The sequence below is a fragment of the Talpa occidentalis genome, unplaced genomic scaffold (genome assembly GCF_014898055.3).
Source record: "Talpa occidentalis isolate TD23 unplaced genomic scaffold, MPIMG_talOcc4v2.1 talOcc4.13, whole genome shotgun sequence".
NCBI classification, from domain to species: domain Eukaryota; kingdom Metazoa; phylum Chordata; class Mammalia; order Eulipotyphla; family Talpidae; genus Talpa; species Talpa occidentalis.
In genome coordinates, this window is record NW_023601322.1 from 74851317 (window position 1) to 74875311 (window position 23995).

The 23995-nt window shown below is 49.9% G+C and overlaps 2 protein-coding genes across 18 annotated transcripts in view; both read left to right on the forward strand.

Annotated features, from left to right (window-relative positions):
- LOC119243497 (prolyl 4-hydroxylase subunit alpha-2-like) overlaps nucleotides 1–9673 on the forward strand; it is a 143568-nt gene extending 133895 nt beyond the window's left edge. For all 4 annotated transcript variants that reach the window (XM_054694427.1, XM_054694433.1, XM_054694435.1 and 1 more), the window contains one exon: nucleotides 9535–9673. The gene's annotated coding sequence lies outside the window, so the exon portion shown is untranslated. The remainder of the gene's footprint in view (nucleotides 1–9534) is intronic.
- A 479-nt stretch (nucleotides 9674–10152) lies between these two features.
- ACSL6 (acyl-CoA synthetase long chain family member 6) overlaps nucleotides 10153–23995 on the forward strand; it is a 50054-nt gene continuing 36211 nt past the window's right edge. For 3 of the 14 annotated variants that reach the window (XM_037508351.2, XM_054694415.1, XM_054694413.1), the window contains exon 1: nucleotides 10153–10238. In XM_037508351.2, the coding sequence (XP_037364248.1) occupies nucleotides 10190–10238 (49 nt within the window). In that variant the 5' untranslated portion in view covers nucleotides 10153–10189. The other 11 variants (XM_054694423.1, XM_054694422.1, XM_054694417.1 and 8 more) reach the window with 11 other exon arrangements.

The window sequence follows — 23995 nt, forward strand, 5'->3', positions numbered from 1 at the left end:
AGGTATAATGCAAGGAACACAAGGTTGGGAGTTAGAAGACTTTGGATTCAAATCTCAGGTCAGCTGTGAGAGCTGGAGCAAGTTAATTCAGTAAGCTAAGCCTTAATTTCTTCATCTGAAAAAAAAATGTTTATAATAGTACAAGCAAAAGTAACCTACTCAAACAGGCTAAAGACTGATCAGGGGTTCACCAGGAAGTATCTCACATGCTCCAAATGTGGGCATGCAGCTGGACCCCCAGGCCTGCTGGAATCAGGATGCTGAAACACTGGAAATGAGGGCCACCAAAGTTCAGAGTCCATTATGGAATAGCTGAAAACCTTTACCTAGGATTTGTTTTGAGATGCAAACTAGTTGAACGTGCATGCTCTTCTAAGTTTGGTTTTTTTGACTGGTGTCTTCCACCCTTCATTGGCCCTGAAGAGAACTCAATAATGAATTCCTATTTCTCATCTCTTCTTCTCTATTCATGTTCTGTCTGCAGAACAGGATGAGAATTCCAATTCCAAATGTCCAGGGAAGAGTTATGATGGGTCCAGCTGTCAGACCAGTTGTGTTCATCTGGACCATTCACCAGTGACCAGGGGACAGAGTAACAGTATGTGAACCTGGTAGCCCCTATGGTGAAGTCATGGGTGGAATGAAGGGCATAGTGAGAGTAACATTTTTTAAGGGAGCTGCTGCCAAGATCATCCAAGTGTCCTTATATCTTAGAGTTGACTGGGACAGAATAGGAGTTCATCTGGGATGATGTGCAACATATCTTCAGGTAGCAAATGCAAACTTCTGGTTGTTTGTTCCATATCCTCCTGGTACCCTGGAAGCAGAGCCTGTTTTCTTTTTAGTGGAAAATCAATTTGCATATTGAATCCATCTGTTAAAATTTCATTTGGGATTTGCACCTATATTTGTATCTGATAGAGACCTATTTTTAATTATTTAAAATTTAATGTTGCAGGTTATAGATTTCTCTCTGTATTTACCTCATAAATTGAATTGGTTGACAAATAATGTTTTTGTATTGTTTCAAATGATTCATATGCTCTAAGGATTATTTATGTTTTCAAATTAAAAAGCAAAATCCCCCTAGGGGATAATAGATGCTACAATGGAGTGGGAGTCAGACTGCCCAAGACTTGATTTGGTCTTTGTCTCAATTTTCTTTGTGACCTTCCTTGGGCATCTATAAAATCAGGGAGGACAGAACAGTTGGCTCAGATGTCTCCTTTCTCCACCAGCTCTTGCGTCCTCTTCCAATTGGCCTTTCTCAATGATCAGCCACTGGCCTTTGGGATTCTCTTTTTTCCTTAAGATTTATTTATTTATGCATACAGGAACTGGGGTGTAATCCAGAGGTGCTGGGGGTGAGAGGATTCACCAGAGAGAGTGGGGAGCAGAACAGGCAGATCTACTGAAATACACTGCTGAGGGGAGCAGCAGGTGAGACAGGAGAGGTCTGTGCTCCCTATGGGTTAGCTCCCTGGCCAGCTGGCCAGGATCGAACTGGTGCTGCAGTGGCTAGAGATAGCTTGATAGTGCTGTCTTTAACCACTGTGCCACCAGGGAGGCCCCTTGGGATTGTTTCTTTCAGCAGGCCCCTCCCTGCGTATCTGGTGTTCTCTGGTGGATTTCTAACTAGCGTTTAACTCCACTATCACCTTTGAAGTGTTTGGTATTGTGTTCTGGTTCCTCCTTAGGTGCCCTCCAAAACACTATTTTTTATTTCCAAGGGTCGGAGCACACCTAGGCAGTGTCTTAGGGATTGATTTCTTGGTTCCCTGTAATGAGCTCTGAGAATGGCAAGTATCTTATCTGTCTCTGAGGGCACAGCATCCTTTTCTGGAAATTTTCTTCTCTTTTGACTTGTCTGGCACCAGGCCCTACCTTTAGTTCCCCTTTCCATCACCTCTAAAAGGGTCTGCCTCTGTCTCTTCCATCATCCAGGCTGACATGAACCACACTGAAGGCCCTTGTAGCCACATCCAGTCCTGACCTCTCTTCCAAGCCCCAGCTTAGCATATGCTTCTAATGGCCAGCAGAGAAGGGAAAATGCCAAGAGGCCCCAGGGTCAAAGAGAGGGGTCCTGTAAGAGGGTCCCGCTATTCATACCCTGTGCCTCACTCCATGTGGGAGGGAACATAACTGATTTCTCTAGTGATCTTCCCATGGCCTACTTCCCCCTCTGTAGCAACCTACCCCTTTCTGAATCAAAAGAAGGCTCTGGGATGGCTTCTTCCTTTAAAAGATTTTTCCTACTTTTAAAAATATCTGTTCATTATAGAAAACTCAGGAAGTACAGGTAAGTTCAAAGGAAAAACAAAAATCTTATACTCCTCCCTCTCCTTGATTACCACTATTAACCTTTTATTCCATGTATATATAAATACTTTTAAACCTAATTAGAAGTATACTGAATGAATATACTGTTTTATAACTTGCATTTTTCAATTGACCACATGGCATGAACATCTCTCTGTGTCCTCTCTGTGTCATTGTGCAGTCTTCTGCGTCATCATGTTTATGGGCAACAAAGCATACACCTCTAGATGCACAAAAATGAATCTTGTGTTTGGGCATTAAGGTAGGTTCCAACTTGGCACTACTCTAAGAAATATTATAATAACAATCTTTATGAACGAATGATTCCTGATATTCCCCTTTACATTAACTCCTAATAAACCTATCAGCAGGAGTCAAAGATTAAGACTTGTTTGAGGTTTGTGGCTCATCTTGACGAGCTGCCCTTCATAAATGTTTTGCAGGATGTCAGACCTCAGATGTCAGACCTGCAGGATGTCAGAGCTCTCAGAAAGTGCTCACACTTTCTCCTGATCACTACCCTGCTTTTATAGCTTGATGTGATCTGGCCTGGCTAGTAGATGAGATGGCCGCTAGAAAAGGGGGTCTGGATTCTGGGTAGGTGAGAATAGTGATGGAAGTAGGATTCCAAATGAGTGAGTTGGGTTTTGTGGGGTGCTGTTGCTCCCAGGGATCAGCAGCCCTGTTGCATGTCTGGGAGAGGGGACACAGTCTCTAGTGGAAGGAGACAAAAAAATTAGTGGTGACATTCAGGCAGTAGCATCACATTTCACATAGGTGGCAGAGAAGGGCAGCATTTCTTCTCTCCTGTATTGCCTCTTGTGTCCTTTGCTTATTTGCATTTTTACTCTTGATTTGCTAGACCTGTTTTCTATTGCCTGTGGTATGCAGATTTTTTTTCAAGTTAACTGTCCTTTAAACTTTTTTTAATGATGGTTTTAAAAGTGCATACAGGGGCCTCCCCGGTGGCGCAGCGGTAGAGCGCTGGGTTGCGAAGCTGCCCGCGGCCTCTGCGGCGCCGGTTCAATCCCCGGCTGCTCCCCGGCCACCGGAGGAAAGTCCCACATGGCGCGCAGACGTCTCCTGCCGCCCGCTGCTCCCCTCAGCAGTGTACTTCGGTCCTTCTGCCTGCTCTGCTCCCCGCTCTGGCTCTGGTGAATTCTCTCACCCTCCCGCGCTTCTGACTGTACCCAGTGCATGTATAAACAACAAAACAAAACAAACACGCAAAAAACAAATAAATAAAGAAAAACATGCCTCTATTAAAAATAAATAAATAAATAAAATAAAAGTGCATACATTTTAAATTTGCATGTATGAGATCTTCAAATCTACCAGTGTTTTCCTTTGTGGTTTCTGTTGTCTTTGTTGTGCTTAAAAAGATTTTCTTTACCCCTAGATTGTTTAAACATTCATCCATATTTTTTATTTTTTAAGATTTATTTATTTATTTATACAAGAACTGGGTACAGTCAGAAGTGCGGGAGGGTGAGAGAATTCACCAGAGCCAGAATTGGGAGCAGAATAGGCAGACTGACAAAGACACTGCTGAGGGGAGCAGCGGGCGTGGCAGGAGAGGTCTGCACGCCATGTGGGACCTTCGCCAGTGGCCGGGGATCGAACCGGCGCTGCAGAGGCTGTGGGCAGCTTCACAGCCCAGCGCTCAACCACTGCGTCACCAGGGAGGCCCCATCCATATTTTTTAAAAGATTTATTTATTTATGCATGCAAGAACTGGGGTGTAAGCCAGAGGTGCAGGGTGGTGAGAGGATTCACCACAGAGAGTGGGGAGCAGAACAGGAGGATCTACTGACATACACTGCTGAGGGGAGGAGTGGGCAAGGTGGGAGAGTTCTGCTGCACCATGTGGGTCTGGCCAGCTGGGGATCGAACTCATGCTGGAGTGACTGGTGATAGCTTGATAGCACTGTTTTTAACCCCTGTGCCACCAGGGAGGCCCATCCATATTTTTTGTTGTTGTTGTTTGCTTCATTTTCAAAGTCTTAAAAATGTGTTTTATTTCCCATCAAATTCTGACCTTGTTTGAGTAGGAGACATGCACAGATGCCTATTCAGGGCTGGGTGCTTGTGGCCTAATCCGCCTTAACCCCCAGCCCCATGGACTCAGGATGATATTCAAGACTTCATCTTTGTCTATGACTGGGAAAATCCCAGGAATCCTCTACTTATTTGATTGAGCTATTTATTTATTTATTTAAGATTTATTTATTTATACAAGAACTGGGGTACAGGTCGGATTCACTGGAGGGTGAGAGGATTCAACACTGAGACAGAGTGGGGAACAGAACAGGCAGAGTGACAAAATACACTGCTGAGGGGAGCAGCGGGTGCGACAGGACAGGTCTGCTGCGCCACGTGGGACCCTCGCTGGCAGGCCGGGATCGAACCAGCACTGCAGAGGCTGTGGACAGCTTCACAGCATGGTGCTCAACCACCTGCACCACCAGAGGAGGCCGTGATTGAACTTTTTAAAAGAAAATAATCTTGCTGCCTTTATTTATCTGGTAAGCTCTTCCTCGAATTTTCAGTGTAAAGAATCCTCCTCAAATAAGTGAGTTAATTAATGTCTTGACAGCCAGGCAAGGGCATTCCCATGCAGCAAGTGCACTCCATGTGGGCAGGGACCAAATTTTGTTTGCCCTGTGCGCTGTGTTCCTGGTACCTTGAACAATGCCTTGAACATAGTGGGGATTCTAACTTGCACTTATTAACCCTTTGCACTCTGAACCATTCTGGACATTGGCTACCAATGACCCCTGAGAGGGGACAGCAGAGTGCAAAGGGTTAACTAAATGAATGCTAGAATGACTATGTTCAACCTATGTCTTTTTATTGCATAGTAGTAGAGTCCTCCCCCACTCCAGATTAATAAAATTGTTCAATGTAAAAACATTTGAAAATATGGAAAAGTAGAAGCAAATAAAATATTGTTATATCCACCCTAGATGAATGATACAATGTTAACTTGTATCCTTTTTTAAAAAATGTATCCTTTTTTCCCCAAAGATTTATTTATTCATGCATGCAAGAACAGGGGTACAGGCCAGATGTGCCAGAGGGTGAGAGGATTCACCAGAGACAAAGCAGGGAACAGAACAGTCAGACTGACTGAAATACACTGCTGAGGGGAGCAGTGGGCGAGACAGGAGAGGTCTGCCATGCCATGTGGGTCTCTCCCTGGCTGGCTAGGAATCAAACCCACGCTGCAGAGGCTGCAGACAGCTTCACAGTGCCGCGCTCAACCCTCTGCACCACCAGGGAGACCCAAATGTATCCTTTTTTTTTTTTTTTTTTTTGTGGGACCCTCGCAGGTGGCCGGGGATCTAACTGGTGCTGCAGAGGCTGCGGGTAGTCTCACAACCCAGCCCCAACCACTGTGCCACCAGGGGAAGCCCACCAAATGTATCCTTTTTAAAAAAATTAGAGTGGTAATAACTTGGGGAAAATACTCTTGTGGTCAGGTTTTTAAAAAGTCAGCATGTGGTACTAAATAAATTGTATCCATCATTCATTCATTTGACAAATATTTATTTCACTGTGCTATTGTATATGAGGAAAAGATAGGGTTGATCTAAGGATTAAACAAGTTAACATTGTATCAGTCTTCTAGGGCTGCTATAACAAAATACTTTTATTTGTTACTACTTTTCTACAATTTCAAATGTTTTTACATTGAACAATTTTATTAATGTGGAGTGGGGGAGGACTCTACTAATATGCAATAAAAAGACATGGGTTGAACATTGTATGTAGCTCTCCAACCATCTCATCATATATTCAAAGCCTTTACTCCTGATATGGTTTCAAATTCTTCGTTCTGCTCTTTACATTTGTGGTTGTCAGAATAAAGAGAAACAAAATTCTGGCTTGGTTTACCCAGTCCTACCAGCCAGAAAGAGATCCTATCTCCTAGTGTATGCAGTGATGGGGCAGAGGGGTGTATTGTGCTTTGTTCCCCAATCCATATCCACAATCCTGTAGAGCACTGGAAAGAACTTTAGCTATGGGGCACTGAGTAGGTCAATCTGACTTCTCAGTTGTAAAAACAGACTCCATGCTGAGCATTTTAAGCAGGAGAGGGAGGAGCATGTTAAAGAATGTTAGGTAGGGTCTCCCTGGTGGTGCAAGAGGTTAAGACACAACCTATGAAGCTATCTGCAGCCATAGCAGCACAAGTTCTAGCCCCGGCCAGGGAGCTACCCACATGACGCAGCAGACCTCTCCTGACTTGCCCGCTGCTCCCCTCAGCAGTGTATTTCAGTCAGCCCGCCTGTTCTGCTCCCCACTCTGTCTCTGGTGAATCCTCTCCCGACTCCTCTGGCCTGTACCCCAGTTCTTGTATGTATAAATAAATAAATCTTCAAAAAAAGACAGAATGTTAGGTAGCTCACAGCATTGGCACAGGCTCACATCTCAGATCCCAGAAACAGTTACCCAAATTGCCCATTATCCATCAGTTCTGCTACCAGCCTTGTGTCAGCAAGAAGGAGGCCACATAAAGGACTTTCTCCCACTCATGGCTGGGTTTTGACTCAAAAGTTATATAGGATGCATCTTGTTGGCATAGCCAAAATCATTTATCCACCCCTCCCTGCAAGGAAGGGCTGGAAAAGTGAGTCTTCTGGATTCTGCCTTGGGGAAAAAAAGAATGTAGGAAACTATCAAAATATAGAAGGGGATCAAATGTGTTGGAAAGCTACAAATAGTAGAAGGCCCACCCCTCGCAGAAAAACAGGACCCTGGTGTCCTAAGTGCAGAAATCACCTGAGCCCATTCTAGGTGCCTCTTAGGGTAAATAGCAAGCCAGACAGAGAGTGGACACTGGACCTCACAGACTAGAGGGTGGCAAGTCATGATGATGAAAATCTAATTAGTTAATGTGCAGAAGCCTCTGAACCAGCCCCTCCTTGTGCCAGTGAACATAGAGAGAGAGAGAGGCAGAGGCATGCCCAAGGCTATATAGCATGACAGAATCAAAGCCAAGGCTGGGAGTGGTATCCTTTGTCCCACTTTGATGCCTGGAAAGATTTAGGGCCCAACTAGAGTATTTCATCTTCCAGGAAGTCTCCATGACTTAGGCTAACATCAAATATATGCCATAATATTCACCACACTGGACTACAGTTCCTGTTTGTCTTCCCAACCCCTGAGTACCCAGCAGGGATCCAAGTATATATTCATTCATGACTTTAACTGAATGAGTGAATGAATGAATAAATAAATGGGAAGTCTGCAGTCCAGAACTGCTGAGTGAACTGCAGCAGATGCTCTCCTCTCTAGACTTTAGTCTCCTGCTCTGTTAAATGGGATAGTGTTTTCTGCATTATCTGGGCCAGAGCTTTTACTGGGGTTGAAAACAGAATCAACAGCCTGCCTGCCTTCCAGAGATGTTGACCTGGGAGGAAACAGATGTGATAGAATTGACCACTACTGTGGCTGATATTGCTGACTAAGAGGGAAGTCCAAGGGCCTCTAGCCTGGCATGTACATCTTTGACCCTTACATTCACTCCTGCTGGGTTCCATGGCTGCCATACCCATGCAGTCTGCAGGTCTTAGACAAATACTGTCACAATTGATGGCCCATGATGGAGACCCACAGAAAGGGAAGGAAACCTCTATAGTCCAGGACAGGAAAGAACAAGTCCTCTTACCCAGTAGTGAGAACAGGCCTAGAGAGGAGATAGCTGGCCATGATCCCACAAACAGGTGTAGGGCCTTCCTTTCCGCATCCCTCAGGGAGGACCAAACCATCCTCAGAGGAAAATAGAAAAATACTCAGTGAAACTGTATCAATCACAGCTCCAGAACTGGTTTTTGAATTAAGCCATTTACAAGTAGCAGAGACATCTGTAGGAAGAGTAATAGGATACGACATCCTGCAGGAGGCTAGTCTAAATGTGTCCCATGACATCACTCTGGAGAGGAGGCTGCCAGGAGCTGTGCCAGGGTCTGGAGTACTTCTGCAGCTGAGTGCTGCAGAGGAGGGCTTGCTGTGTGGCCCCTTGGCCCCTGATCTGTGAAGAAATGTTTTGTTGGATCCCAGGCCTATGAAAGAATTGTCTGTACATCTCCTGAGGTCAGTCTTGTCTGGGGAGATCTCACCTGGACCCTGGTTCCACGTGGGCCTCCTTCTGAACCCTGGCACATGTTTAGTTAATACACTGCCAGTGGGAGTGGATGGAGCAAGGAAGAGAATCTGACAGTCATGTCAACTGCTGGGAATCTTGTCACACAAGCAAGATACCTCTTGAGGAGCCCTGCCAAGCCTGGAGCATAAGTGATTCCATCAAAATCTTTGCTAGGCTGTGCCTGAGTTCCAGCAGGAACAGTGCTCTCAGAATCCAGTTCCTGTGACAGAGGAAGTGGCACAGGAAGTGGCTCAGAGGCACACATCTACACACTTGCACTTGGAAGGTACACACAGATAGGCCTGGGCAGATTTACGCCATATACTCATAATGCAGGCAGAGACCCCTCTACAATTCACACCCCAGCTGTGCACAGTCACACAGGACAGGTGTCGCTAGAGGGTTTGAAGAGACCTCTGGCTCTTCCACCCTTTGCTCCCTAACCTCTGCTTTCTGATTTCTTAGACTTGTCTTGCTGGGTCAGTTAGTCCTTGGCCTGAGAGGGCAGCTTCTACACAGGGTTGGGCCTCCTAAGCACTGTCCTTGGTGCTGGGGACCTAGTGGGGCATGCAAATTGAGAATAAGAAAGTTGGGAGGAGGTGACCTTGAAATTAAGGTATATGTATCCACAGGGACCCACCAGAATATTTATGCTTACTCTTAGAAGAAGAATGTGCAACTGGCATTCCTTTCAATCTCAGACAATACAACAAGATACCCAACTCCTCAACTAGCACTGTGGACATCGGTGACTTGTGGCCATTCACTGTAGGTAGGAGGGACTTCTTGACATCCCATGGCCACATGTGGGTATGTAGGAAGACCGTGGCTGCTTGTATCCCCATGAGACACCTTTCATTCCATGTGGCTTCCTCTGACCCCATGTGACTCAATATGACAGTCTGTGACCACATGGAGTCTTTTGTGACCTTGTAGCCTCAGATCCTATATTCCCAGGAGGAGAGCTCTGAAGTCTGGTGTTTCTGGAGCATCTGCACACTATCTGGCCTAGCTGCCCCTTTGCTGGAGCTTAGCTAGCCCTTCAGCACCCTCTCTTCTCACAGGCTTGCGGACTTGGCACCCAGAGCCTCCCCTGTCTGCAAACTCCGGTCCCAGGGAGAGTCAGCGTCAGCGGGCCCAGGCTTGGGGTACACAGGATTGTGTACCTTCTAGGACAGGTGACCACCGCGAACCCTCTGCCGCGGAGGCCTCAGGTACGCGTGAGGTAAGGGTCGCTCTTCAGTAGGCGGGTCGCAGGGGTGGGGGGAGGGCGGGAAGGTGGGGTAGGCGCGGTGTCACCCTCAGTCTCTAGGCTCGGGCGAGCCCTTTTCCCTCCCTCCCGCGCGCGTTTCCCCAGAACGCCTGGTCCTGACGTTGGGGGGCGGGGGAGGAGAGCAGGGTCCGCGCAGCGGCCGGTCCCTCCCCCGCCCCCGGGCCTCGGCGGCTGTGGCTGGGCTCTGAGACCTGAGGTGCCCAAGACCCGGGCGGGCTGCGTGGCTGGCTGGGGGAGCTCCCCGAGCCCCGCGCGCGCCGCGCCCTCCCCCTCCCGCCGAGACTCCGCAGCGGCGCGGGGAGGGGGGGCTCTGCGGAGCCAGCGGGCGGGGGCTAAAAATACCCGGCGGCGGCGGCGCGGCGACTGCTGGGGCTGCGGGGCTGCGGGGCTGCGGGGCTGCGTGCTGGGGAGGCCCTGGCGGGCCAGACCGGGCCCCGCTGACCGACATGCTGACATTCTTCCTCGTCTCCGGGGGCTCTCTCTGGCTGTTCTCGGGTAAGTCTCCATCCGGTCTTCCTTCCTGATCCCCAACACCCCGACACGATCTGGGACCTGCCTGTGGTGGGGATGAGCCCAGAAGCTCAGGCTGCTGAACTGTCCCGTCAAGGATCCTGGGTTCCACCCAGTTCAACCCCTTCCCCCCAATTCTGGTGGGCTGTGGGCCAGGTTTAGGAAGCAACTGGGTCTGCAGAGAAGAGGGGCCTTGCTTTCTGTGGCACCACAACAACCTGCTCTTTGCCACCCCTCCAGTTTTCAAACCCCCTCCCCATGGCAGGACCATCAGATCCTTGGAGTAGGCCGAGTCTTCTCATCCCAAAACGCCAGATCCAGGGACAGACTAGTGAGTCCTTGTCCATCACCAAGGTCCAGAAACCTAAGGTATTGGTCTTCCAAGTCCTTCAGCAGGTCACTGCTGTAGCCAGGACTGGCCTGGGGCATCCTGATCCTCATGGGAGGTGGCTCAAGGCCCCTCCCCATCCACCCTTCAGCCAGAGTACAAGATTTATGTAAAGCAGTGTTTACCTGGCTCCTCTACTCTGTCTAGGGCTGTGTCCCCAGTATTGCCCGCTCCACCCCTCCACCTCACAAAAAACAGCCCTGTGCCCTTGTATCTTCTCAGGAAGCTGTGAGGACCCCTTCTGAGTCCCTGCCCAGCTCTCCCATCCTAACCCACATCTGGAGTCTCACCACAGGCCTACTCAAACACCCTTTCTGCTGCCTGCACCAGTCACTCCCCTCTGTGAATCTGGGGTTCCTCCAGGATATACCACTAAAGAGTCTTCTCCACCCCCACCCCCATGTGGGTGTTCAGCCTGATAATATATGTGAAGTGCTTGAATCCTAATCTGGCCTTAAACCAGACCTAACCTGGAGCAAATGAACCTGTGCTCTGTGAATGCTAGTATTTATTGTTACACATTCAGATAGCAACATTAGAGGAAGTGATAAAGCTCTTTCTGAGCCAAAGAAGAGGATGAAGTTGTCTTTTTTTGAAATCCTTTCCCAAAACTTGTTTGTGCTATTTAATATGCACAGCAAACCCTGGGAGGCTGGTCCTACTACCCCCTTTTTATTGGGGTTCAGAGGTTAACTGAATTGCCTAATGTCACATGGATAATATCTTGCAAACTGGGGTTCTCTCTGAGCTTTTAACTGAATAGCATGGTGGTATCAATGAGGCCTGAAACTGGAGGGTTGATGGGCTGGATAATCACCTCACCACTCCCTCCCCTACCCCCAATTGCCTTGAGTCAGGTCATAGGGACACCTCCCTTGAGCTGGAGAGTGAGTGTGGCCTCTCTAATCCCCTCAATTCCCTAAGCTCCTTCTGCCTGCTGGTATCTGAGGACAGGCTGTGCAGAGCCACTCTGGGCCCATTGTGCTCATCCAACAGGCAAGACTGGGGTTAGAACTAGAGTCAGGGGTGAAAGCAGAAGTTAACAAGATGATGATGATATTAACAGCCCCCATTTACTGACTGGTTGATGACCTCAGAGCCTCTTCCCATTGCTAAGACCCTTCTCTCCTATCCTCAGGAGACCCCTACCCAGCCATGGGTCCAAGGGAAACTCTCTGGAGCCTTGTGTTTCTGTGGCTACAAGGGCCTCAGAGCCACATCTGGCAAGATTATTCAGCAGCCTGTGAGCAAAAGCCCCCCATAGTGTGGGGTCCTAGCCTGAAAATGGGGTTTGGCAGACACTACTCAAACTTCTGTCTTGCCTTCTGTCCTGCTTTGTTTGGTCTGCTTTCCCAAGGTAGTGTGGGGTCTCCCCAGTGTTCTGTCTGCTTCCCAAGGTGGTCTGAGGCCTCTGCAAATGGGAAAACTGACTCACTGAGAGACTGTACAGGGGCCTTGGCATGGTCAAGAAGGGTGACTCTTGAGCAGGGTAGCTCGTGTTGGGGTGGAAATTGTTTCCATAGAGGCCAAGTGTCTCATTGCAAATAGGAAATTCCTCAAAGATGCCACATTTGGTGTAGAGTGAGAGATTGAGGCTGGCATATGGTGCTCGTTGGATGGAAAGCCTTAAACATACCTGGACTTTGTGTACCTCACTTGGGACTTTGCCTGGACTCCAGCCTTTCTCTGAAGACAAAGGGGACTCCTGAACTAAGACAGAGAACACATTCTGCCAGGGCCTCTTGACAGCTGCCAGATCCCTTTGGCTCAGCCAGCAATAGGGGAGAACCCCTGGGTGATGTGACTTTTTAGTAAAGTTATGTGCTTTTTGCCACCCAGTCTAGCACTAAGGAGACAAAGGCTGTCCTTAAGGGGCTTCAGGGAGAGTATTGACCTGAAGGACAGGGAGTAGCCACCTGGAGGAACAACTCCATATTTGAGGGAGGCAGCCATGTGGTTTGAGCCATTGAAGATCAAGAGCTGCATCTGTCTTGTTCCCTACTGAGGAGGCCAACAGAGTCCAAATCCCACTTCTGTTGACTAGTAAGCAAGGAAAAAATAAAACAGATCCCTCATAAGTCTGTTGCTACTCATGGCCCCAGAAAAACATGATCTCTGTGCTGTGAGCATGGAGGACTGTGGGAGCAGTGTGTACCATGTGCAAAATAGAAAGAGATACCCCTCTTAGTGGATGGATTTTAAGATTTCTCTAGGCTGATGTAGCCCTGGGTCCTTAAGAAGGGTCATCTATAACATCACAACAGACTCCCATGATTCTCCTAGCCTCCACTCCCCTCTCCCTGGCTCAGCCTGGCCACTGTTGCTGTATAGCCATGCTCAGTCTGCTTGGCTGTATACCCAACTATTTGTGACATCTGATAGGCTTCAGCCACATATGGGGGTATTTGTAGAGGCAGAGAGTAAACTCCAGGTAAGGTCAGGCCAGCAAAGGTGTGTAGCAAGAACTGTAGTTCTAAGGGGCCTAGGGTGTGAGAGGAGGATGGAGTCTGCATGGGAGGGGATTCTGGAGGAGAGGGTTTTATTTGGAAGCCAAAGGAGGTTTCAACTGAGCAACAGTGGCCAGGGTGAGCCAGGGAGAGCCAGTGGAGGCTAGGAGAGTTGCAGGAGTCTGTTGTGATATTATGGATGAAAATAGCTGAGACTCTGGGGTGATTGAGGCCTGTCCGTGGTGGGGTGCAGCAAGGCTGCCAGTCTAGACTGGTGTGGCAGCCATATGGCTGTAGGTGTCCTGAGGAGATGCACCTTGCACAGCTTGGCTTGGCTCAGCCCCATCAGTATACCCCACCCCCACCCCAGGCTCCAGTAGGGTGGAGGACTAGTGTGAGGTCTGGGGCCATCCAGTGGGGCCAGAAAGACACCTATGACCCCAATAAATACTGGGATTTCAGGCACAATGATTGGGGATATGCCTCATTTTTAAAAAGACAGAATTTGAACATGGCATATCAAAATGTGTGGGACTGTTCTGACCTCAGCGACTTAATCCTCTCCAGCCTATGATAAGACACAGGGGCCTTCCTAGTGAGAGCACACCAACACCAGGGGGCAGCAGAACCCAGCCACTCTGCTCTGGCTGTTTTCCTTTCTCTTGTGATTATAAAGACTCCTAGGATGACCTTCAGAAGGCCACATTTGGCTCAACTACAGTCCCAGATGGGATCCAGGCTGTTCTAAACACACAGCAAGCAGGATAAGTGTGCATGAAGCTCTGACTTGTTTGCAAAAAGAGGGAAAAGTTACAGGCTTATCAGTGGGCATAGACAAGGGAGAAGTCCTTGGACAGGAGACAGTTTAAAGCAAGGACATGTGCAGAGTGCCAGAGCATTGCCTGGCACACAGGATAGAACTCATTAAATGTTAGCTGAAGTTATAACAACTTGAACCAGGTCTTCCTTAAAAGAGGTATAGGATTCTGACATGCAGAGAGGGAATAGGGAAGAAAGAGGCATTCCAGGCAGAGGGAGGGATCTGAGAGAGGGAAGATTGGCAATAGGAATGAACAAGATCTAAAGACAAACTGTGTGACCAGTGAGTCACCAGGGCTGGACTCTCCAAGTCCTAGAGTACCAGGCCAGACAGTGTGGATCTTCCTTATTCTGTGCAGTGACTGTGCTAAGGGCGTATGACCCAAACTGGGCATGTGAATGACCAAGGTGATACTCTTCCTGAATCCATGAGGCACATGCATCCTCTGGTGGCACAGATTCTACTCAGCTACTCTCTTTGGCCTTCTCTACTTGCCCTGTGAGCTTCTTGAGTGCAGGGCCAGGACATCTCTGCTTTATACCCCCAACCTAGGGTCAAAACACAGTTTGTGTCATTGTTTATTGCATATGAATGATGTAAAGAATTCTCTGAGATTATTTTGATAATGATGTGTTTTACAAGCTGTGTGAAGGTCTCTATACTCAGGTGGCCACACAGCAAGGACAGTCAGAGATGGGGAAAGAAAGGTAGTCAGAGCTAAGATAGAGAGAGCAGCAAGATGGGATGTGAGCCAATCAGTGGACAGGAAGGTGGCCAGAGGCTGGGCAGTGAGGTCGAGAAGCCAATGAGAAGAAGGCAATTACCAATATGAAGAAGGGGAACTCACATGGGACCCATCCCGACCTGCAGTGACTCCTTTGTAAGGGGCAGTGCTTTTGACCCTCTATTATGCCCCTATTATGCCCCTTCACCGTGAATCCATTAGCAAACAGCAGACATTGGGTGCACTTCTACTAGGGCCAAGGCTTTATACTCAGGTGGGGATGATGTCAATGTGGTAGAGGCAGTGGGGGAGAGCTGGGTCCCTTCATTGAAGAACTCTTAGTGCTGAGAACCTTGAACAGAAGGGGGTGTTACAGAAGAGCTTACTGAAAGAATGAACAAGTGAACCCATAGCTGCAGGTTAGGTGGTTTGTAGAAGATAGTCTTCTTTGAGGGTGATGACATTCCTGTTGTTACCTTAGAACACCAAGTCTCACAATGGCTGGGAGCTGGGAGCTCTGGCCAGTCAGAGCTGAGTGAAGGTCTCAGTAAAGGTTTTCAGCTCACTAAATGGTCTGGTGTGATGGCCTGATTCTCTACCTTGGCCTGGCCAGAACCCCTATGAACCACCCATTGGTGGGGAAAGGGAGCTTTGTGGGTCAGGTGTTACTTTGGGGCTGTCCTTCTGGATGCTCAGGTCCCCAATCATCACCCATCTGCGTTAGAAGTCCTGGTAAGTGTGGTCATTCCCAGATTTGACTTCTTTGTGTGACTCCTGATTCATGTGAGGTTTTGGATCTGTGAAAGGCAGAAGTGGGAAGAGGGAGAGTGGGCTCTGACAAGCTCTGAACCAAGCTGAGCTGTCTATCGTAAGGCCTAACCTATGATCTCAGAGTCTGAAGGATTTCACATCCAGGGGAGTCCTACTTGTTCTTTCCTGCTCACCTGCTCTTCCGGAAATATCCTTCCTCTCCCAACATCTGCTCCAGGCATTTAGCCGGTGGTATCTGCAGAGTTAGAGGTGACTGGCTTCCGATTTGCCATCTGCCCACTCAGGCCTGCATTCTGAGATAGCTATCTCCTGGGGTTTTAGAGCAGAAAGCCAGATCAGGATGGTGCCAGTGAGGGAACAATTAGCATCTCAGTTTTCAGACCCTGGGATAAGCAAATCTAGGCTGGCACTTGTGGGGGCCAGGAACAGGCCCAGTGATTGATGGCTACTGGAGAGCTGAGAGAGAGGACAGGCAGACCCAGGTTGAATGGGCAGCTCTGGGACAGAGCCTACTAACCAACAATGGGCACCTTGCCCTACTCTCAGCACACCCCAGCCTGGCCCACGAGCCTAGGAGGTGGATCCCAAGGGACCGGGCAGAGCTTGGCCCTGATACAGAGCCCTGCTTTTCCCTCCAATGTGTGGTTTGTTGTTGGGGCTAAGACTCCCCAATAATACTCCTCACCACTAAGCCCAGCCCCAACTTTGGCTGTAGATCTTTCTGGACACTGACTGCAGGTTCTGCCCAGTAGACAGAAGGGCTGCTAAGAGGACAGTGAGGTCAACCAGAGCTTGGACAGCAAAGCCAGCTAGAGGCCACACAGCAAGGACAGTCAGAGATAGGGAAAGAAAGGTAGTCAGAGCTAAGATAGAGAGAGCAAGCCAATCAGTGGACAGGAAGGTGGCCAGAGGCTGGGCAGTGAGGTCGAGAAGCCCATGAGAGGAAGGCAATTACCAATATGAAGAAGGGGAACTCACATGGGACCCATCCCGACCTGCAGTGACTCCTTTGTAAGGGACAGTGCTTTTGACCCTCTATTATGCCCCCTACAACAAGGCTGCATGAAGCCACCCAGACCCCAGGACTGTGCTTAATGGCTGGAGAACTTTAGTGTTAACAGTGACAGTAAATTCAGAAGATTCAGAAGACAGGTTAAATGTAGTCTCTGGGGGACACCTTCAACTCATCCACCCTCAAGCCCCAGCCTGACTGCAGGCTCTTCCCCCCTGAAAATGGGCTGGGGACAGATTTGGGTGCATGTGTCCCTAATCATGTTGCTGCAGGTCAGACAGCAGAACTTGTGACAGTTCCCTTTCCATCTGGCCTGATGTAGTCTTTCCTCTCCTCCTCTGCTTCCTGCTTCTCTCCCACCATGGCAACTCCAGGAACTCTCACAGGGAAATGCCTGGCCTCTTGGCTTCATGGACATACTGTGTGACACTAACTAACAGTTAAGGGGACCTTCAGTGGACAGTCATCAGAGATGCTTGTTTTCTTTGCCTGAGAGGCTGGCCTGCAGGAGATCTATAGAACATGCACCAACCCTCATTGGTTCAGAATCATTCCTAAGTGGTTTTGTCCTAGATCTCCTCTCAGGCTAGAGAGGTGTGTTTCAGGTCCTGCTGCGTGGTTGTCCATTAATGTGAGTCTGAAAAGCTATGCTTTTGGCCTCTGAAAGTCTGAGTAAGATTGATGTCTGACCTTGTTGTGGTGCCTCTGTTGAAGATGGAATCCAAATCCTGAGTGTGCCCCAACCTAGTGATGGGCATTCTGAGTCACCACAGACCCCACTTGTGGGCACTTGTGGCAACAGCACTGTGGGTGGCAGGCAAGGACACCAGCAGCCTCCATTCTTATGGCCTTTCAGGATGCTGCAACATCTTCTTTACATTCATGTTTTCTCTCTGATTTCTCTCTCCATATTTCCATCAAGAGCATGAGGTTTGGGCCTCCCCTGGTGAGTGCTGGGCTGAGAAGCCGCCCGCAGCCTCTGCAGCGCCGGTTCGCCCCTGGTGAGGGTCCCACATGGCGAGGCAGACCTCTCCTGCCGCCCGCTGCTCCCCTCAGGAGTGTACTTCGGTCCTTCTGCCTGTTCTGCTTCCCGCTCTGGCTCTGGTGAATTCTCTCACCCTCCCGCGCTTCTGACTGTACCCAGTGCTTCTATAAATAAGTAAATAAATCTTAAAAAAAAAAAAAAAAAAGAGCATGAGGTTTACCAAAGTTCCTAATACCTCAGACCCAGCCATTTTGAAAAGAGCACAACCAACAGTCTTAAAATGGGCCTATCCCATTTCTCGATGTCTTCTCTGACCTGACTTAGTGCTTTCCTCAGGGGCACAGAGGCCTCAGACTTCTCTGAAAAGATGGCAGTTTAGTGAGAGTCCCAGCCATGGGTGCACTCGGTGTGTCGGAGTGAGCAACATCCAGGCCAGCCAGGGCCTCGTTTTGCTTCAGTCTGAAAGAGATTTTTGTTTTTCAGTGAGAACAGCCCCAGCCTGGCCTGGCGCTGGAGCCAGAGGCAGGAGTACAAACCCTTTCATGTGACAGACCCTGAGTGGAGTGATGTAGGCCTGCCAGCAGCAGGCCCTCCCTGCTGCTTCTCAGGAGGCGATCATTTGCATATTCCCCATTCATCCTGGCCTTGAAAAGGAGGCCCTAGTTCTTAGTGCTCCCTGCCCAGAATTGGGCTGGACTGTGGGGCCTGGCCTTAACCCTGTAGACACCTGGCCTCCAGAGGGATGATTCAGGAAGTGGCAGGGTCCTGTTGAGTGGCATAGCTTTCCTTTGAACTGAGTGAAATTCAATTTTGTCTCTTCCTGCAGCATTCAGAGGAGCTACTTTGTCAAAGTATGGGGAAGCCAGAAAATTAATTGTTTATAAAATTTGCCAGAAAACTGACCTTAAACCCAGGCAAACTCTCTTTTTTCCCCATCAAATCTTATTAGTGTGCTGGGTGTTTACATAACCATGTGACTTGGGGAGTGCAACTTCACCCCTCCAATGGTGCACAATGAGCTGAAAGAGTGGACAGAGGAGCCATTTGACCCCTGCTTGCAGCAGCAGGCCATGGGGGGCAGGCAGTCTGGGGGCCCAACTTGCATCCTGAAATCCCAGGGTGCCAGGTCAGGTGAGCTGGTGGGCCCCATTAGCTTGTACCTGTGTCTTGGAAGGCATGGGGCATAGTACAGTACCAACTATAATCTTCCTTTTACAGCTAAACGCTATCCTCCCAGCCTCAGCTGCCAGCCTTAGTCCTCAGTACAACCAGGCCCCTGCAGTACAAACAGGCCCATTCCTACCTCCTTCCTAGGAGCTCTGACAGCTTACAAGATCTTCCTGTGACTCACCAACCCTAGAACACCCTGCCCCTGATCCTTCCCACCCTTCTCCATCCTCTCCTCACTCCCCCTCCCTGACAGAGGAGGTGTCTCAGGTTCTGTGTTCAGTACATTTCTCCCTGAGTAGGGTGTCCCCAGCTGCTCCTGAGAGAATTCCTCTCTTGCTCCCTCCACCTCACTGACCCCAACCATGTCTTAGTAGTCCTCTCCCTACTTAAGGAACTTCCCCTGAGCTAAAGGAGATCACATCCTGTACCACCTATACACTGACTGCCCACTGGGCTCTGAGAGCTTGGCCCTGCCAGGAGCATCCCATGATCTCTTTACTGAGCTTAAAGCTTAGAGTTTGCAGGGTGTCCTCAGTTTGGGCCAGTGATGGAAATGGATCACTGCTCCCGAGGCCAGGACACTGGCAGTCCTAATGTGGACTGGCTGGGAAGGGTAAGGATCAAGTTGCAGTCCCAAGATTTGGCTTCCTTCACAGTAGGGCCTGGCCAGGGGGTTCCCTCTGCTTATGTGGTGTACATGGTCCTCCCCAGGTTCTCTAGGGTTCTGCCTGCTGTCCCAGCACTTGGTGTGGAAGGAAGGCCAAGGATCATTCACAGTATCGGTCCTGGTCATCATACCCTATAATTATTTCCAAAGGGTCCACTGCCATTGTCTTAGCCTCTGCTGGGCCTCTTTGCTCTGGGAGTTTTGTCTGACCTGATTTGTGGTCAGGGTAACATTTATCTCAGTTTGTGAAAAACACTGTGTTTCTGTTTCCTTGCCTGTTCTCAAGGCTATTTGTAATTTTTAAGTTCCCGAAAGTGTTGTTTGAGCCTGGCTTCCCTGTGCTATCATGAGGAATGCGAGCCCATGTACTCTGGCCAGGGATTAGGGAGAGTGAGATTCTTGGGAGGTGCTGGCATGAGGTTGGGGGCAGAGGGGCAGTGGAGGCCACTTCCTGGGCCGAGTGGGCGGCCTAGGGGAAAGATGTTCCCAGCAAGGTCAAGCTAGCTGGGACAAGTCGCCCTGCGAAGTGATCAGGCACAGCCAACCTTAGTTGGGCTTTTCCACATTCAAGAGGCTTAACTGAACCTTCAGAGCGACAATCAGCCTCCTCAGGAGACTTAGCGGTGAGCCACTGGGTAACCAAGCAACCCCGCATCATGGGCCTGTCTCTCAGGGGGGATATATAGTGGTTCTCACCTGGCAATTCCCGAGTTGGGAAGGCCTTGGGCCTTGTCTCTGCCCCAATCGTCCATGGCTCTTTGGCTCTAATTAAAACCCAAGAGGACAATTGAGAGAAAGGTCCTCTCTCACAGCAGAGACAAGTGTGAACCCCTGTGTGGGCGGCAGGGTGGAGGGGGGTCAGGGGTGCCGGCCATGTGTTGGCTGCTGTGCTTCTGTCAGGGTCACACAGTGAGATCTGTGGTTTCCTTAACCTGGTGCCTGGGCCACATACTTCCTGGGGCAGAACTGCTGCCACGTCTCCATGCCCTGGCACCCTGGCATCACCAGCCAGGATCTTGGTTGTGACTGCTACATTTCCTAACCTAGAAGTTTCCCTGTGCAGCACGGAAGGAAATTTTCATCTATGAAAAGACATCTCTGAAGCTGTCTGGAGAAAAGGAAGGGTCCCACCGAAAAGGGTGAGAAAGGGCTTTGTGACTGAAGGTGGGTCCACATGTATTTGTGCATTATAAAGCTTTCTTCCAGTGGATTGGCCCTGTCTGCCAAGATCCAGGTAAGGACTGCCAAGCTCTCTCTCTGCCAAGTTCTGGAAGTTTTCCTCATGGTCTTCCCCAGATGGTGGGGTGAGCAATGGAAGCCATATTAGCCCCAGGGAAGATGTTGCAAGGCCTATGGGCTCTGGAGTTGCTAGGCAGGTTGTGCAAACAGCTCTTCAGAGGGAGCTCAGAGCGGTGGTGTGTCCTGTGGCCTATACTCTCCTTTTACTCTGTAGCCGTGGCTACTGTGTGCATACTGTGTGCCCAGCTACATGCTGGCCACAGAAGTAGGAGTGAAAAAAGGGCGGACCTGATCCATACCCTCTAGCTCACCTCATAGAGACAGACCTCACGGGACCCCCAGCCCTGGGAGTTCCCGGGACCTCAGTGTCCCAGGCTGTCTGCCAGAGGTACTGAGGGAGTTCAGAGCTCAGCTTTGGTTCCAACATCCCAGGGTGTGGATTCTGGCTCCAGGATGGCATCCCTAGGCAAGCCAGCAAAGTGTCATCTCGAGGTGGGCATGAAGGAGGGGCTGGTAGGTTGCCCTGGTCTTGTGGAGGAGGTTAGCCAATATCTACCACCTGCTGACCCTGATCCTTGGTCTGGAGTGTTCCCACTGCCCGGAGCATCTCAGAGCAGATGTTTTTCTCGGGCTATGCCTGTTCCCTTCGTCTCCCAGGTAGGTTGGCTGTGACCTTGTGGAAAATGGGAAGAAAGGGGGTTCCCCGGGAGGGACTGGAAGCAGAGTTTCCTGGAATGGTGCCCTCAGCCCCCAAGATCAGGCAGCCCCACTCCCCCATTCCATTCATGCTGGCTACAAATCCCAGCCCCTGGCCCCTAATCAGTGTCACAGATGGACTTGTAAAGAGGCTTTGTCCTTAACCCATTTGGCAAACTCCTTCCTAGCACTGAAGACAGGGTGGGGGCTGGGGAGAGAAGCAGGGAGTATGAACTGAGTCTCTGCTCAGGCAACCTGGCAGAGTGTGGGTTAAGGCTGGGTTGCTTGGCTCTGAGCTAGTCTGAGCCAGCACCACCCCACGTGCACAGGGAGGGGTGGCCAGCGGCGCCTTGAGGGGCCAGCAGCTCCTCACAGAGCTGTTCTGCACCCAGGTCCCTGCCAGACCCACAGCTCCATAGCTGCTGAGAGAGTCTCGGCCACCATTGCTAATACAGCCGCCACCACTCAGCTTCTCAGAGGAGGCGCCGTTGCCATCTTCTGTCCCCAGGAGGGCAGACTTGGGGCAGGGCCTTCTCCGCTTTTGTGCTTTGATCAAGATGTGGTAAGCTCTCTCCCTGAGCCCCACACATATAAAGGGAGGTTGGTACTAGTGGGAGCAGCTCAGCCACCTCCCCAGTGCCAGAAGCCCGCTGGAAAGGTAGGGTGTGAATGCATGTACTTTTGCAAGTTGTCTTTGAGCCCTTTTGACTGGCAAACAGATGGAGTAAATGCTTCCACTAACTCCTATCTGCTGAGTGCTTCTCTTCCTGTGAGCCTGGCTCTGCACTCTCTGTCTGTGAGCTTGTTTGAGATGAGACCGAGAGGGGTGAAGGGTCCTGTCCAAGGTCATACAACTGTCAAGAGTTTGAGGAAGTCTGAAAAATAGAATGGTGGTTATCAGAGGGGAATCAGGGGGGCAGGGAGTGGGTAGAGGGGACCAACCAGTTGGTGGTAGATGATGAATGGACATTTGGTGGTGGGGCACGTGGGAAGAAAATGTAATCTTGGAACCAACACAATGTTGTAAACTAATATTACCTCAATAAACAAACAAAAAATTTTTTTGAGTGTCTGAGTCAGGATTTGGGCCCACAGCCCCCTTGGGTCCCTTCTCTTAGCTTTTTACTGGAGACCGTGGGCCCAGGGAGAAGTTGTGAGTTTCTTTTTGGTGCTCCTCCTGCTGAGGAGGTTCTTTAATGATCTGATGGCTTGCCTTGAACTTTCCCACTACTTCTGAAGGGCTCAGAGGACTGCAGAGAGAGATCCAGAGCCCTCACTACACTCCAAGCTGCTATAGAAGGAAGCTGGAATGATCCTAAGGGAGGGAAAAATCTGAGGATCATGGAGGGCCTCAGTGACAGCAAGATGACTTTTATCCTAAGGTCGTAGGGAGCCAGATAAAGTTTTTGAGCAGTGACATGGTCACATCTACGTATGAGAAAAATAACATTGGTGTCAGTGTAAGCATGGCTTAGATCAAGGAGACCTATGAGGAGGTTGGTGAGGGAATCTACCAAGTACTTGCTGGTGGCTGGACCAGGCCAGGGACTGTGGGGGTGGAGAAAAGTAGTGCGGCTTGAGAGATCTTCAGTAGGTAGTTGACAGAGTCATGGAGCTATGTTGTCAATGTCTGTAGTGCTAGGATTAGGTGGCTGAACCAGCAGGGGGCTCTTGCCGCTGAGTCATGGGCCCATTTCCACAGGGACTGTGCTCTAGGGCTTTACCATGCTGGTCACCCTCACATCTTGGGGCCAATCTGCTTCCCACCAGAGCCTCTTTCCTCCCATTTCTCTCCCTTCCTGGGCTTCAAGAGCTGTGCCTCTCACTACCCACCTTCCATGAGCCTCCAGTCAATAGAAGATGTGGTAAAGTGGGGACGTCCCAGTTTCCCCAGCCTGAGTCACCACTTGGTATATTAGAGGAGAAAAACACATAGGATATGTTGAAAGGAAAGGAAGCTAGTTAGTGCTGAGGGCTGGATCCTCCTGCCAGGTGAATATTTACAAACACTCACAGCCGCTCACTTGGCAACACCTGCACTACTGATTCCCTGGGGTGCTCCCCACCCCCCAGTGCTGCAACCAGGAGAGCCTCCTGGGGCCTAGAAGGAGGCAGACAGGGCTGGAACTTCAGGGACCACCAAGCCCCATTCTAGATCGACAAAGAAAGTGGAGGTCAGGGGAGGCCAAGTCCTGTGAAATAATGAGATGAGACCAGATGCCCAGGGCTATTCGCTGCCTTACCCCATGCCAAGTGCTTGGTGGCACAGACTGGCTCTGAGGTCTGTGTCCTCAGAGGACCTGAATTCACAGCTTTGCCTGACAATGACTCCCAGGTTTGAAGGGAATCACAGGGTAAAAGGCAAGTAGTGCTGACTGCCTGGGGAGGTCTGTGAGCCCAGAAGAGTGACACCCTCTGGTTGCTGCCCAGCAGGGAGGAGTGCAGAGTGCAGGCCCAGCCTCATGGCCAGAGGAACTGCAGCCACTTCAGATGCTTCTTTGGAGTGGGCGAATAAGTAGAAGCCTGGGGAGAAGTGGGTAGCCAAGCCCTTTTCCATTGCCCTCCATACTGCAGGCGAGTGGGCTACCTGAAGAAGGACCAGCCACCAGAAAATGGTGAGTTCTTGATGTGAGGCCAGGAGGGAGCCCCCTGTATCATGTGCATGGGAAGGAGAAAGTGACTGACCAGCTTATGTCTGTAATGGTTGCCTGTGGCCCTCCCACCCGTTAGAGCCTGTGTTTGGGCCCTTCTGAGCAGGTCTGGAGCTGGTATTTTGTGGGCTGAGCAACCACTGCAAAGGACAACATGGACTGTGGGTATGGA